Below are 16,635 nucleotides of genomic sequence, written 5' to 3'. Positions count from 1 at the left end.
ATGGTCTATGACTGCACTTTACAATCATACACACAGAAAAGTGAAAGGCCACACATCGGCTAGACCTGCACATCTATAAACATGCAGTTGATAGACGACACATTAAGACCCAAACGTAGGAAATGCAGTTCAAGTGTTTAATCAGTACTGCAGATTTAAAAGTTGTCATCGGCTTCTGCTACCTGACTTACTCCCTGGGCTAAGCTGTCCAAATCTGTAAAAAGGTAGAGACATCAACCTTCTGCCTCCTTCACGCCAGTATGACTACTCACTATGGTTCAGATCTTCATTTCACCAATGAACTAGTTACTGCATTAATATTTTAGTCCAGTTCCCCACCTCCACTCTCCAGTTTTCCCATTCCAGCTACCATGTTGCAGACAGAGTGATCTTCCTAAGACACAGTTCTGATCACCTCATCCTCTGTTTGAAACCCTTCACTGGCTCCCAAGTGCCGACAGGACAAAGCCTGTCTTCCAGGTTCAGCAGACAAGGCTTCGTGTGGTTTGGACCTTTCCTCTCAGTTCCCGGACCAGCCTGAATCACTTCCTTTTCCCCGACATCTGTATTGTGCCTCGAGATTGCCCATGCTGTAGCCTCCACCTGATATAGTCTCCCCACCAGTTCCAGAACCCATGCCAAGCCTCTGCCTGTGGTTAATTTCTTGTCATTCTTCAAGTGCTAATTTAGAAGTCACTTCCTCAAGAAGACGACTTCCCTGGTGCCAGGAAGGTTGGTGTAGGTGCCCTTCCCTTAATATCCAGTATTTCTCCCATCTTAGGACTCCATGCAGATTTTGTAATTGCCTCTTTGCTTGTCTGTATCTCCCATAGTTTGAATGCTCTGTGAGGGCAGAGCCATACCTATCTTGTTCACATGGCTTTATGTAAGATTTACAAATAGTTACTAATACATATTTGTTGAATGTGAAAATCCTCCCTCATCTGGCCCGTCTCCTCTCCAACTTTGTATTTCATTGTACCCCCCACTGCTACACACACACACACACACACACACACACACACACACACCAACATACTAGACTCTGTGTACTCCCCCTTTACTCCTATTATAGAACTGTAGCACTTTACTTCACTCTATGGTTTGCCTGTGCTAACCAATTCTGACAATCTGCCTAAAGTCCCTCTATAATAAGTTTATTGAGGGTAAAACCATGTCAATATTCTTTATCTCCCCAGGGCTTATATTAATGCCCAGCATAGTGTAGACACCTAGTACATGTTGAGTAGATGGTTCACTGCTTTAACTGGTGATGAAATGCCTAAGACTTTTTCTGTGTGACCTCTAACTCCCAACGAAGCAAAAATGCTCTGGCCTCCCACCTGCCTGCGACCCATCACAGTCTTCACATCTGCGAGCCTTGAAAAATTTCATCAGCCAAGTCTGAGCGCCACTGTCGGCCTTAAAGCAAGATAGAATCACCCAGAGTGACACCTTTGGACATGGAAAGCAACCTCGGCTCCTGGCTGGACGAAGGCACATGTCAGTAAGACAACCAAGGGGAAGCTATCTGTCAATTCCAGCAAGGCCAGTGTGCTCAGGGCAGGAAGATGGAATGTTCTAAGGGTACTATGGAGATGCACTCCACCTCTGCAGGAGTGAACGGAACTAGGCTATGTGAGAGCTGAATCTTGCAAAACATCAGAGCCGTGACATGGAAAGAAGTTGCAACGGTGGGAAGGTAGGTGTGGTTGGAAGTAGATAGAGACGGAAGGAGTTTCTCCAGATTCCTTTCCCAGAGGCCTGTCTGATGACAGGATAGCATCACCTGCAACAGTCTAGGTTCCATCAGCAGTGATGGGTCTGCAAACCAAAGGACTGCCATCTCATGCCCATTGTGAGGCATAAATGGATGAAATCACATCAGTGCTTACCCCCTCTGAGACCCCCATACATAGGGAGAACATCCTGCTTTGCTTATGATGGTCCCACTCTATGCCTGGTATTCCTGTGAAATTACCAGTGCCCTCTTGCACTCTCAAAAGTGTTCCAGGGCTTCCCTTGTGGCGCAGTGGGTGATAATCTGCCTGCCAATGCAGGGGACACGGGTTCGAGCCCTGGTCTGGGAAGATCCCACATGCCGCGGAGCAACTGGGCCCATGAGCCACAACAACTGAGCCTGCGCGTCTGGAGCCTGTGCTCCTCAACGAGAGGCCGCGATAGTGAGAGGCCCGCACACCGCGATGAAGAGTGGCCCCCGCTCGCCGCAACTAGAGAAAGCCCTTGCACAGAAACGAAGACCCAACACAGCCAAAAATAAATAAATTAATTAATTGAAAAAAAAAAACTGAGGGCTTCCCTGGTGGCGCAGTGGTTGAGAGTCCGCCTGCCGATGCAGGGGACACGGGTTCGTGCCCCGGTCTGGGAAGATCCCACATGCCGCGGAGCGGCTGGGCCCGTGAGCCACGGCCGCTGAGCCTGCGAGTCCGGAGCCTGTGCTCCACAACGGGAGAGCCACAGCAGTGAGAGGCCCGCGTACCGCAAAAAAAAAAAAAAAAAAAAAAAAAAACTGAGACATAATTGGCTATAACATTATTTTTTAAAAAAAAAAGTGTTCCAGTTTGCATGATAAATTATATGGTCACCTACATGGACAGCATTAACACCAGGGCCAGAATCTTCAAACAGACGTGACACTGGATATAGGTACATGGGAGTTTTTATGTTAGTCTCTAAACTATTCTGTATTTTTAACAAAACTTTTCCCCTCCAACAAACAAAAACACTAGAAAAAATTCAAACTACTCTATAATTAAGCATAACACATAATTATTTTTAACACATAATTACCCAATTATTTTTTAACACATAATTACCCAATCTCCTACCTAAATTGTTTCTCTGCTCTTACATTTTTTACATTGTATTCTAACCATATCCGTCTGTCTAATGAGGTCAGCCATTTGTCTGCAGTGTGTAAGTGACAGGACTAAATTCAATGTCATCTGTTTATTTAAGATGGAAATGATATGCAGGTAGAACAGTAGCCTTTGGGTACAAATGAAGTATCATTCAATGTCACCAGAGAAAATATAAATCAGCAAGAAGGAACAAACACTGAAGGTTCAGTCAGCACGGCTTTGTCGGGCTTCCTCTATGTACCATACAGTATGGAGTGAAACAGAGTCCCTGCCCTCATGGAGCATTTATATTCTAATGTTAAACTGCCTTTGTGGCGGAGTGATAGCCAAATCCTGTACACCCCCAACTTAAATCTCATGTTTTGCAATAAACCCCCAAATTGCCGGCCCTTTTCACAAACATGTTCTATAACGTATTTTTTTCTTTTTCCTTCTGCGTGTGTGTATGGGGGGTGGGGGGAGAGTCACATAGAAAACACACAAGATGCAAAGGATGCTATCTGGACCGATGAAAGGCTTGTCCTCATACATCTGTTTTCGGCATCTCCAGCTAGTGGCATGTGCTTGTCACTAGTAATGAGATTGTAGCTTCTCTCTGAGGTCTCTATCATAGATAGCTGGCATTTGCTGGGTCTCACTGTTCAGTACAGGTCAGAGTCTTGCTGCTTCCCCTAGGCTGCTTTGTCACGTTTGACCCCTTGATTTTGCTACGTCATCACCACTTTTAATTCATAACTGCCCCTAACCATGTCATTCTGTGGCTTGACCATGCTTAAGCCTAACACCCCAAAACAAGTTTATCAATATCCAAATGGCCAAAGCACAGAGATGAAGGGGTAAGGTCTTTACTGTGCCAAAAAAACCCCACTGGGAGACAATCTTCTGAGCCCAAGATTTAAATCTGGGCCGATCCACTTACTAAATTTGTGACTGTGGGCAAGTTAAGTTCCTTGAGGCTCAGTTTCCTCACCTGTAAATGCAATGTAACATTGACCTCTCTGAACTGCTGTGAGGACTGAATGAGATGATAGATGCAGCATTCTCTGCACAAAGCCCAACCCTTCATAGGCAGTTAACACCTTTTAGTTTCCTTCTTTCGCCCACACCATAGTCCCCTTCCTAGTCGGATGTGCACGGTAATCTAACTGGGAAGCTAACCTGAAAAAGGTGGAATGGTTTCAGGCTGGGAGCTTATCCTGGAATTAGGGAGTGCAACTTGTAAACACATACAGTCCAGCTCTTCTCTTCAATTATGTGTACTGATGCATGCTATTAACCCCATTTACCCTTTAGTCTCTAGTAAAGATGGGAGCAAAAATCTGTCACCTTTACATTTCATTGAAGATACTTTTCAAGAAACACTGAGGAAGTTCTATGGGTAAAAGAAAAAAATTAAGGGGGACAAGGCAAAACAGAGGATAGAAAGGGGGTTTTTTGTTTGTTCATTTTGGTTTTTTTGCTAACAAACCTTTACTGGGTAGCACTTGTGTGTCAGACTATATCGAGCAGTTTCCATTCAATTTCTCACTTATCCTCCAACAATCCTAAGGAGATAGGTACTATGATTGACCCCATTTTACTGATGAGGAAGCTGAGGCACAGAAAGAGCTATTAAGTAACAGCTTAGTGTTCAGGATCACATATCTACTAAGAGCCACAGCTGGCAACTGAGTCCAGGCAGTCTGTCTTCTCCACGCCACACGAGGCCACCGACATTGGCACCTCCCAGAAAATTCAAGGCCCTAGCAAGCTGAATCACAGAAACTATCATGGCCTTGACCAATTGCTCTGTAAGACTTCTTTTCAGATCTGGAAAAGGAGGGCAGCAGCTGAGACACTCCTGTGATTTTTAAGGTCAGTAGCTTTGTAAGGTCAGTAGTTTGGGAAACAGAAAAAAAACCATTTCCAGGAAAAACATGCACTATCAGGTAACACACTCTTTTATGAATTAAATCAAGCACTTGCTCTTACAAAGCTCATGGTCCACCACTCAGGAGTGCCGCCGCCATGTCATTAGGCGGAACTTTTTCCTTGCTCCGTGCCCATTACAAACTTAGTGAATCCTTTGAAGGAAAAAAAATTGCCAAAGATCTCGTCTGATGAAGACGCTTGTTCATAATTTTGTAGATTTAATATTGTTATCAATTATTTGCAGTTCCAAATAGATCAGGGATGTGGGTTATATAGCATTTTTTTCCCTTAAGCTGAAAACTGCTAAAAGTGTGCATTCCAGTTGCATGCAGGGACTCATGGCCACAGTATCTGCAAGTCTCAGTTTTGCTCGTGGAAAAGGGAATGAGTGGATATTCTAGCCCCAAACTGTTGTCTTTTTCCTAAAAGCCTGTCCTGGTACCACCAAACTGGTCCTTGGAAACCAAATAAAATTGTCTGTGACCCCCTCCCTCCAGGGGAGTTCTGGCAGGACTCTTGGAAAGGAGGAGGGGCTAAAAGGGGAAAGAACAGACCCTCGCTGAAGGTTAGGCGATCCACATAAAATTGCCAATACTGAACCACTCTTTTACCTATAGAAGTGGAAATTTCATATGGTTTAACCCAATATTAAATGCCAGACCACACACCTTTTTTATGTTATCACACTTGATCTTCATAATGACCCTATGAGGTCAGGTTTATCCCCATTTTACAGATAATGAAACTGAATTAAATGCCTGAAGTAACTGTCTTAGTTTGGTTTCCCGCTAAAGTTGACGCAGAGTCAAGGAACTGATGCAAGTAGTATATGTGGAAGACAACCCCAGGAAGCACTGATAAGATAATGGCAACAGGAGCCGGGGAAGGGAAGACGTAAGTTATGGGGACATTGTCAAGCCGGTTACTCTGTGGGCAACTGGAGCCTAATCCCACTGGGCAACTCCAGGAGCCAATGAGGAACACATGTTGCAGAGTCAGCCCACCTTGGGGACAAGGGAGCTGGGCTATTTTATACACAAACTGTTTTGAGTCATCGATCCAGGCTGCTTGGGATTGAGATAGTACGTTAATGCTTCATTATTTCCACATCAGGCTGGAAACAGGGCTGGTGTGCACTGAAGTGGTAAGGAGATAGGGGCAGCTATCTATGCCCTGAAAGCTAGCACTAAGCAGCAGGATTTGAACTGGTGGCATTCTGACCTCATAGCCCATGTCCCTCCCACTACAGCACAAGATGTTGCCAAATCGTGGGAAAGATCACGGGCTCCAGGAGAATCAGGAATCAATTGTAGGGTTGTGTCTGGACAGCTGGAAGATACTAACCACTCCATGCTTCCCTGCTGAATAAGAACTACCTTTGTGTAGCCCTCCAGAGTTTACAATATGCATGCACATCTATCACCTCACTGGCCCTCATCGTGCCCGTGAGACAGACTAAAATCCATTCACTCACAAGATTATTATAGTCATGTGTTTACTCCATAACTATTGAGTATATGTTTCAGGAACTAAGTAATGGAGATGTAGAAGTAGACCAAAGAGACAAACACTCCAGCATGGTAAAACATATTCTAGTGGGGACAGCAGAATAAAGAAACTAATACGTATATATTACATATAATGTAATGCCATATCATAGTTGGTACCATGAAAAACTTAAAACAAACAAAGATGATGGTGATGACGAGGGATGCTATTTTTTAACTTGGGGGTGGAGTCAGGGAAGATGATTACATCTGAGCAGGGAAGTGAAGGAAGTAATGCTATCTGAAGGGAAGACATTCCAGGCAGACTCATGGCAAAGACAGGCAGTGTGACTAGGGCACGGTGAGATAGGAATCCGTAGAAAGTGCCAGGGGCAATGGATCATCTTGTTGGCTACAGTCAGGACTTGGGTTTTTGCTCTCAGCACGATGAGGAACGACTGGAGACTTTAGGGCAGGGAAGTGGCATGGTATGTGTTTTCCAAAGTTCATTCTTTATTTATCTCTAACTCATGTGGCCAGCAAGACCCAGAACAAGGACTCAAACTGAAGTCTTCTGACTCCTGATCCAGTGCTTTTCCCACTTAGGTTCACAGTTGTTCTCCAGACCTAGACGTCCTCGGTATCCTTTAATTTTGTCTGTCCCCTTGCATAGTTATTTGTGGTCTCCTGACCAAATCTTAAAAGGGTTGTTGGCAGTTCCCCAGGCATTCGGCTCCTTGGGACTTCTCTTTGCCTCTTAGCCAGTCAGCTTTAATATTCTTCCATTTCTGAGAGCATCCTGTTCTCTTAGTTACCTAGCAAAACTCATGACCCACAAACTTGCTCAAGCAGAGTTTAAGCTTGACCATGAAAGTCAAGTGAGGACAGCAGGATTCAAAAATAACCACTCTAATCAGAAAGTTTAACTTTACAGATTTCCAGGAGTCTTCATATCAAGGAATTTTTTTTTTTTTTTTTTTGGTAATCAAGAGCAAGCCAAATTTTCTCCCAGACTACGGGAAAAAAGAGAGTATTGAACCTGTGGTTCATTGCATTCTGTCTCATCCAGACCAACGTGGAATCAGGCAAAAGTTGCAATGAGATATTGCAATTGCCTTTTCCTTCGTCATTACTATATTTTGTTTGGAAAATCGCAGATTTATTTCCTTCAAATCCAAAGCTGCGATGTCTTTTCAGTCAAGGCTGCAAAGACAAACAACCTGTTTGGGGAATTATAATGTGGGGCTTTTAGTGTCAGCACCCGCAAAACAGTGTTTACCCCCTGGTAAAGCAAGGAGAGAAACAGAAACATTCCACTCTCCCAGACCTGCACTGGCACTGCAGTACTGACAAAGGTAACCGTTTGGGTTTTTTGTCACTGGAGCAGGTCAGCATGACACCAGGCACCTGTGTGTAAAGGAAGCGTGTGGATAGTCACTTGTTTAGCTATATCCACAGCTTAAATTTGGTGTCCTCCGAACACGTTATGTTTCAAAGGCAGAATGATATTTCTGTCCACTTATTAAGGCATGACTAACTTGCTTTTGGCTGCACTACAAATGAATCACAGTAACAATCCCCAACTTGCGACTGATGTTCTGATGTAATACACTTCTATTAAAAGAAGAGGAAAGAGAGTGGGTGAGAGTGAGATCATGCAGAGACAGAACATAAAACCGAGGGAGCTAGCGTAATTGATGAACTGCAGGCACCAGACCCATCCACTTCAAGGTGCTTTCTTGTGTCCTGGGTGAGGATACCTTGCCAGTCCGTTCCTACCCACTTACAGTGGCAGCATATAGACCCTGATCAAGGCCTGGAATTTGGAGGGGACTCGGTGAAGAAAACACTTCATTTGGGCATGAAAACCAGATATTCCTTGAAAGCATTTTAAAGCAATTTTGATTTAGCATCACTTTGAAGGTAATATTTGGGGGCAAATGATATAGGTTAGAAAGGCAAACCAATAAGCTCCCCTTTTAAACTGTTCCCAGCTTATTTGGGAGTGGCAGAAGGAGGGGGCGGGAAGGTGAGATAAGGAAAGGAAGGCAGCTGATAAAGGTAGTGCCATCAGACTGATCCCCCCTGGGGACCCCCCACGTCCTCTGAGCCTCCGGCACAGCTGAGCTTGCTGGGGGACAGCGTGAGGTGTTAATTGCCCTGCCTTAATGGCCTTCCTGCCTTCTCTCTCCCCTTTTTCAACAAGAAACAAATACAAAAAGAGCTGGAAGGTATGGAAAAGCTCTTCTGAACCCACAGGTATTTTTCCTATGTCAATTACCACTCAGGAGCAGACACTTCCTTCCTCCCTCTGTACTCTCCTCTACAAGGTGCCCCTGCTGTCTTCTGAGGAAGATCTGAGTGTGCCAAGGAGAGGCAGAGAGGAAATTAGACTCTGGCCTGTCGTGACCAGCAGCCCACACTGGCTTTGTCCCAGGCTCTGGCAGAAGGGGATTATAAGAGCCAGTGCCTCCCCAGCACGGGAAATCACTCAGAGAAGGGAATCTTTTTTTTTTTTTCCAGTAAACCTATTTTCCCTATCCTGTGGTTTTCTTTCTGGGTTTCATCTACTATCAGATCTGTCACTGACCTAAAAAGAACTTCAATGTGTTGGAAAAGCATACTTCAAGCAGCTGTAATAAATCTCAAGTTGATATTTATGAAGTTAACTTTCTCTCACTGAGGATCTGGTTGTATACTTTGTGGGTGTCACTCATCTTCGAATCATGTCATGTTAGAACCAAATTGTCCGTGGAGATTAGCTAGACCAACCTCCTTTTTTTACTGAAAAATCTGAGACATGAAGAAGCAGAGTGACATTCCTAGGGTCTCCGACACTCCTACCTAAGCAGCAAAAGCCAGACTTGAAGTCAAAACTTCCTATTACTGGATTCCATTATGCCCCCCGGTCTTTTTTCTTGGTAAGGAGGTTTTAGAAGTTTCATTTGGCAACTAAAGAGGCTGGATGGAGAATAAGAAAATTCAGTAAGTTCAAAACCCATCCCCTTCATTACCTGTTAACATTGCCATGTTCCGTTGCTGCCTAAAGATGAAGTTTGGCTGTTTGGATTATTTCTGATCTCTCTTAATGAACCCCAGATCCCCAAATGTGGCCATCCCACAGTTCAGTCACATCAAGGCCGGTCATTTGAACCAGGTAGGCTGACAATTCTTCATTCTTCCCCAAAAGTTCTAAAGCTGCCCTGGTCTAGACTCGTTAGGCCTCAACTGCTCCAGCCATAAAACGGGAATCACGATTTAACCATGTCCATAGAGTCTTGTATTGAAGAAATTTTGAAAACTATATAGAGAGTGCTTAGCAGACGAGTTACTATTACTGTCATCATTCTTAGCCTGAAGGGTGATGAGAGAAAAGAATCTAACAATTTAAACAGTATGTTCAGAGCCCTAGAACGAATCTCAATTTAACATTCACTTTGGCCTCTTTGGCGGCAAATACAATAATAATAAACATATTGCGATCAAGACTGACACTGGATTAGGCTTTACTAGAGCGCTCGGCATTGTTAGAATAGCCCCTTTGTTTTGGACGTCAGATCTCTTATGTGATTTTCCATGTGTAAGTGTGAGCACCCTAAATTCAGGGAAATTATCCTATTTTGACAACACAGTAGATTTGATGAGTACTTATTCAATGTGTGTTGAGTGAATAATCCAAAATCTGTACATAGTTATAGAAACGTGGATTATATGCTGATTCACATGACAGATTCAGACTATATTAAGGGTCAGGACTATGACTTTATGTCATTTCCCTCTCCTTTTCTTTTCTGAGGGTCTCTAAATAATAAGCTTACAGGGATTGAGATTGTCCATTTCATGGACTGAGGTGTCTTGGTCACCATCTCACTATCATGCTATGATGTCTTCCTATCTTTCTTTCCCCCTTCTGCCCCTAAGAGCAAAGATTAAAGACAAAGATGAAGTCACTGTAAACTAACTTGTCATCATTTTCACATTGCTTTTCTTTTTCAGTGCAGAAATTTAAAGTGAGTATAAACCAAAAAAACAAAAGCATAGCTTTGATCTCTGGCTTCCATTTTCCCCTGTGAATATAATCTAAGATCACCTACTAATGCCTCTGCTGTCCTGAGTGGGGCTCCTTTAGGAAAGTAAATCAAGGCATTCTAAAAACCCTGTACAGGTAGATGTCCAAGTAGCACGTGTAGTGTGTCTGCCCGTGGCTCTGTGGACAGCCAAGAGTAGAATGTGTGTGTACCTGACGTGTAGGCATAAGAACCAAAGATCAGAACTGAGTAATCCCAAAAGCCCCAGGAGGGAGTCTCCATTCTCCTTTCCCAGACCTCTCATTATCCTCGCACCTCTTATCCCACAGTAGAATCCCAGTAGACTCCCCCTGCCAGGTGGGTGGCCTCAGCCAACGCCCCTTCTCTGGCTGCTTTTTCACCCAGCATCTCCCTGCCACTGAGAAGCGAGAGTGACACATGTTCTACCCACCTTCCCTTCGGAAATTCAAAGCAGGTGAATCTCACAGCAGTTCTGGTACTGAGAATTAAGAAACCTTCCCTCTCAAACTTCAGGAAGGTTCTTATTTTCCAAGCCTCCCTCCTATGAGCTGGTGGTACGGGGGTTAACAGCATGTCTGCTTTCTTTGGTCTGTGGTCCCAGGGGGTCCCAGCAGTAGATCGGCAGAGTTGGCAGATCACTAAATAGCTTACAACTCCCCACCCAGCGTGGCATGGTCGCCTTAGAGAATGGATGGAAAATATCCCCTTGCTATAACTGGGTTCAGCCCTGTGACTTAGCACCATCTTATTTGGCAATCTTTTTCTCTTGACATATTTAGTAATCACTCTAAGGGAGATTTATTAGACTGTTCATGGGAACAAACAATGCACTAAATATTACACATATGCATGCTTTCAATACCACTCCTTTTCTAGCCTATTCTGAAGCTTGCCCCCAAAGTCTTTCTTTTAACTCCCTCTTGTCTTTAAATTCCTCTTGGTTCTTCTCTCCTCCAAAGTAACTTTTCATATTTTGGAATTTTTTTTGTAGTTAGGAGTTCTTTTAATCAAAATTCACTGGGCCAAGCTTAGAGAAGAATGGATGAAAACACTCTCTCAGTGTTTACGGGTTGGGGCCCGTGAGGAGACGTGAGGAAGGAGGACTTTGACAGCTGGTGCCCCTCAGACATTTTCAAAAAACATAGTATCCCACTCACCCTGGCACATGCATACACAGGAAAATGTCTCAGCAGATAATCCAGCTACAGCAGATTTAAGAGCAAATCTATCAGGGTCATGGAGACGCTCAGAAGGTTATGAGCTATAGTGGCGCTGCAACAGTACGGCAACTCCGGATACGAGGCTTTTATTCCCTTTAAGTGTGAAATGTTCTTCGTTCATCAGGTATGTAATAACGGCTAGCTCTGCTCTTGGGAGAGCCCTCTCAGTGCCAGGCATGGACCTAGATGTGCTCATTTGTTTAACACTCAGCTACATGTCCACTAATGGCCTCATTTCACAGAGAGAAGGCCGTATTTTCTCACCTTAGACTAGATTACACACGCTCCTACATGTCTGAACTTGAGCCCTTGTAATTTTTTAGAGGTGGGGCGGTGAAAGCACAAAACCAGGATTTAGTTGCTAGCAAGAACCTTCATCTAGCTTCTGGTATTGCCAACCTAGAGGCGTATGGTGAGGGGCTAGGAGCACAGGTTCTGGAACCAGACTGCCTGGTAGAGCCCAGCTCTGTGTGGCCTTGGGCAAGTGACTTGGCTTCTCTGTGTCTCAGCTTCCTCGTCTGTAAAATGAGGCTAGTATTTGTACCTACTTTAGAGTTTCTTGTAAGGATTAAATGACTTAATCCATATAAAGGGCCTAGAACTGTGCCTTGCACGTAGTAGGGGCTGTTAAATGAGCGTCTGTATTCCCATGTGCACTTGGATCACAGGCATACAGAACTCGGGCACAGCAAATGTGATTTAGGGCAAGGTGTGCGGAATAAATCCTACTGTGTTCCCTTAGCATGACTGCCATGTATCCCAGCCAAGCTCTGCAGTTACAGCTCCCTTCCCACAGAAGCAGAGAATACAAGGGCCCTCAAGGTGAACCGCTTGTCTTTTATGTCACAGAGTGACTACATTGAATGGGGAAATCATTTAGCTGCCCTACAAATCGGCAGCAAGGGATGGGCCTACAGGGGGCCTGTGCACTTGGAATTGCACCTTAGTTCACTTTTTACATTTTCAAGGGGAGACCTTATACTGGGGTGGACCAGTATACGATTTTCAGATATTTATAGACCAACTGAGTCACACATAAAGAACACACAACGTGTAGAAATAATGGTGGTGCTCCTCAAACTTTAGCTATAACAGAATACCCCGAAGGGCTTGTGAAAACCCAGATTCCTAGGCCACACGCCAGAGACTGTGACTTACCAGGTCTGAGAATTTTCATTTCTGACAAGTTCAAATCTGTGTTTTACATCCTTACTACCCACTTCTGATGTAAGGTTATAACATTTAATTTGAACTCTTTAGCTTAGAGATGGCATGAGTGACCCCCTTTTCCCTCCCCCACAAAAAATAGAGACGTTTGAATCCACAGAGCTAATGTCACTTAGTACTGTCTTATTTTTGGTAATCAACACTGACTCTCATTTTTTCCCCATAGTTGCATGCTGCTGTGACCAGGATCCAGGTTCCAAGGCCTGGATTTAATTACACATTTGCTCACATATGTATCCTGAATAACGATAAGACTTGCATCGTGGACGACATAGTGCATGTCCTGGAGGAGCTAAAGAATGCTCGGGCCACCAACCGGACCAATTTTGCTATCACGTACCCGATCACTCACTTAAAGGACGGGAGGGCAGTTTACAACGGGCATCAGCTTGGAGGCGTCACCGTGCACAGCAAGGACCGAGTGAAATCCGCAGAGGCCGTCCAGCTCACCTACTACCTGCAGTCAATCAACAGTCTCAACGACATGGTGGCAGAGAGGTGGGAGTCCAGCTTCTGCGACACCGTCCGACTGTTCCAGAAATCTAACGGCAAAGTCAAAATGTACCCTTACACGTCCTCCTCACTGAGGGAAGATTTCCAGAAGACCAGCCGCGTATCAGAACGCTACCTGGTCACCAGCTTGATCCTGGTGGCCACCATGGCCATCCTCTGCTGCTCCATGCAGGACTGCGTCCGCAGCAAACCCTGGCTGGGCCTGCTCGGGCTGGTGACCATAAGCCTGGCCACTCTCACTGCGGCCGGGATCATCAATCTTACTGGTGGGAAATACAATTCCACCTTCCTGGGAGTCCCTTTCGTCATGCTAGGTAATTACTACCCTTTGTTTTTCTGTTTCCTCCTTCTGGTGGTGGTGACTGGGTTCCTAAAAGGCAAGGAGAAGCCGTCTAACAAGTTTGTTTCATTTATGGCTTCCTCCTCTTGCCCAGAAGCCCTGGGGCCAGTTCTATAAGGTGGTGTTGGGTCACAAGAGGCAGCCTTATCTGGTAAATGTGCCGGAAGTCCAAAGTCCTGGGTTCCAGGCCTGGTTCTCCATTAAGTAGCTGCATGGTGTTGAGCAGATATTAATCTCTGTGCTCCAGCGCCTTAGGCTGGGCTTCCCCAGAAGCAGACCCTGAGACAAGGATTTAGATACAAGTACTTTGAGACCCGAGCATGGGAGTGAGGACATGAAACAGGGAAGGAAGACGATTCGGGGTATGCTAATCAGCATAAGCTGTGGGCACCCGTGGCTTAGTCCCACTGGGGACCTTTGAGAGACCTCAGAGGTCTCCTTGAGGGGTGAGGAGGCTGAAAGCTGTGCAGTGTACCCAGAAACCCTATGTATGATTCATTGAGGGTTCTCCCCCGAGTCATTAACGCCCCAGCACTTCCCAGGGAAGACCAAGCACATTCCTGAAGCTGGAGAAATCCCTCAGGTTACCAGTATTTGGAGTAAGAAGACTTCCGTGAGCTCAAGAATGGGGAACGGGAGGGCACAGAGGTTGGGCGCGAACAGTGTCCACTGGCCTCGGTTTCCCTACCCGATGGACTGAGTGGATGCGAACATCACACAGAACGATATGGTAAACGTACGAGAACTCTGAAGCCAACAAGTGAGACATAAATAAGAAGGTAACTTTTTCCTGTCTTTGCTATGAACTCAGGAGAACGTTTTAAAATGATAGTGTGAGAATCCCACTATGTTCTCTCTTGGAGGCTGCAGGAACTTCCTGATAGAGATAATTGTCAACGTAAAGCTGTAGTGGTCATAACATAATGTCAGTTGCTCTGTCCATCTGATTTTGAAGGTGCCATGCCCAGCAAACCTGATGGCAGAGTTCTTGTGGGCCAAGGATTCAGTTAGCTTCCCCCTCTTCTTTGGCAACTTCTCATCAATCCCTTTAGCAAAATTAAAATGTCATTTGGAATCAGATGCTGACATGACAAATGAAGTGGCATTTCTCATTGGCTGAGGAAAAACTATGGTGGAGTTCATTAGTATGCCTTGTGTCCTGTTTGGGGGTAGTAGAAAAGAAAGGAATTTACTCGGGAAGTCTCAGCTGCATGATGGTTAAATGATAACGTGCGGGGCTGGCGGAGCCACAGAACTACGTGCGGCCTTCCATGCTCTGCGGCCTGTGGGAACTGAAACCCAGGCAATAAACACATACTAGCAGCCTTGGTGGAAAAGTGGGGCACTGTGCGGAGACCGAGCATGCTGCGCAATTACCAGATCGGTTTACTCATCACTGCCGAACTCAGCACAGGAGAGGCTGCCATACTTCCTCCGGAACTCAGTCTGTTGAGATGGCAGCATCACTTGCCTCTCTAAGATAACCCCAAGAGGATGTGGGTCAGCTGTGGAATACAGGGCGGTTCCTTGAGGCGTGAGTAAGGACCGGTTAGGAGGAGCTTCCACGGAGGCCTGAGTCAAGATTTCAATTAAAATGTTCTGCTCATGATTAGTGAGATGCTTGGGGGGTTGTTTTGTTTGTTTGTTTGTTAGCTTTCCATTTTAAAAATAGTGTATTTTTTAATGTGATTGCTTTTGTGGGAGGAAGATAAATGGGGATAAGGGTTTATGGGAAACTGAAAGGAGACAGGTTCTTAAGGGGAAGAAAAAAGGATGTCAGGGATAGAAAAAGGACTATCATTCCTGGTTTTATGACACTCTTAAGTAGTTACCAGTGAGCTCAGAGAATGATACAATATTTAAAACTTCCTGAAAATGAACTGCATTCATAAAACAAAATTTCAATATTTAGAGGTCCTTAAAATTAATTTTTAAGTAAAACTAAACAGTAATATTCAAAACTTCTTCAAATTAATTTCACTATAAGTAAAATGAAATTAAATATTCAAAACTTCTTGTATTTTATTAAGTAAAATAAATTACAATATTTAAAATTCCTTAAAACTGATTTTTGTACTTTTTTAAGTTTTAAATATTGTAAGTAGAAGTCAACACAAAAAGGAATACAGCAGGTAGTGCTGGTGTGGGGAGGGATGTAAGAGATGGAAAGATGCTGTTAGCAAGGGAGACCCAGTATCAGTGAACTTCACATGAATTCAATTCAGAAAAATCTGGCATTTGTCGTGAAAGAGATCAAGCGCCACAGTGCCCCATACACCCTTGCTCGTAATTTGTGAGGAATGTTACATGCATTGATTTGATGGTAGTTTTCCCTGCTGACAGTCAGTAGGCAACCTTTCTGTACATTTTCAGCTCAAAGAGATCTCAAATTACTTAGTCACAACATGAAAGGAAGCTACGCATTTTAGTAGCTAAGGCCCATTTGCAATAAATACTTTGCATCACGTAACGGATGCTTAACATGCTCGTAAAGCCAACAGCGTCCGGATTTAGGATAGTTGCCCTTCCGTATTTCTCAGATAAACTCTTCGTTCTCAGATTTGATTGTAAAATGGAATATAAGCCAGAGCATGCTCATAAATGCTGCTGCATTCAGGACCAATGTTTAATTCTGGTTTTTTGATGACCAGTCCTAGAATGCCAATAAATATTTCAAATGACCAAGAAGAAATGCAGTGCAAAGCGTTTTGCACTATGAGTCAATAAACTTGTCCAGTTTCTAAACTAAGCAGATTTAAGCAAAACTTCTTGATTTTCTGTGATACTAATATACGATCAAATAAAACTTTTAAAAATATATGGCCTCCTTTAGAAGGAAAAGTATCTTAGAAAAAGTCTCTTTTTCCTTTCCAGACATTTCCTTGGCCGACAATAGGTCTATAATGTGATAAACAATTATAGGTTTAAAATTCAACAAACTAAACAGTCTCAGTGTGATGCCAGTCACATAAGGCCAGACCCAGCCAAATGCCAAAATGGCAGTAG

At 44.2% G+C, this 16,635-nt stretch overlaps 1 protein-coding gene across 1 annotated transcript in view; it reads left to right on the top strand.

The window, feature by feature from the left end:
- PTCHD1 (patched domain containing 1) overlaps window positions 1–16,635 on the top strand; it is a 51,063-nt gene that overhangs the window by 23,736 nt on the left and 10,692 nt on the right. The window contains exon 2 of the mRNA XM_030843800.2: window positions 12,943–13,603. Within this exon, the coding sequence (XP_030699660.2) occupies window positions 12,943–13,603 (661 nt within the window). The remainder of the gene's footprint in view (window positions 1–12,942; window positions 13,604–16,635) is intronic.

Source organism: Globicephala melas, chromosome X (genome assembly GCF_963455315.2).
Source record: "Globicephala melas chromosome X, mGloMel1.2, whole genome shotgun sequence".
NCBI classification, from domain to species: Eukaryota; Metazoa; Chordata; class Mammalia; order Artiodactyla; family Delphinidae; genus Globicephala; species Globicephala melas.
Note: the sequence above shows the minus strand (reverse complement) of the source record. Positions and strands in the feature narration are given on the sequence as shown.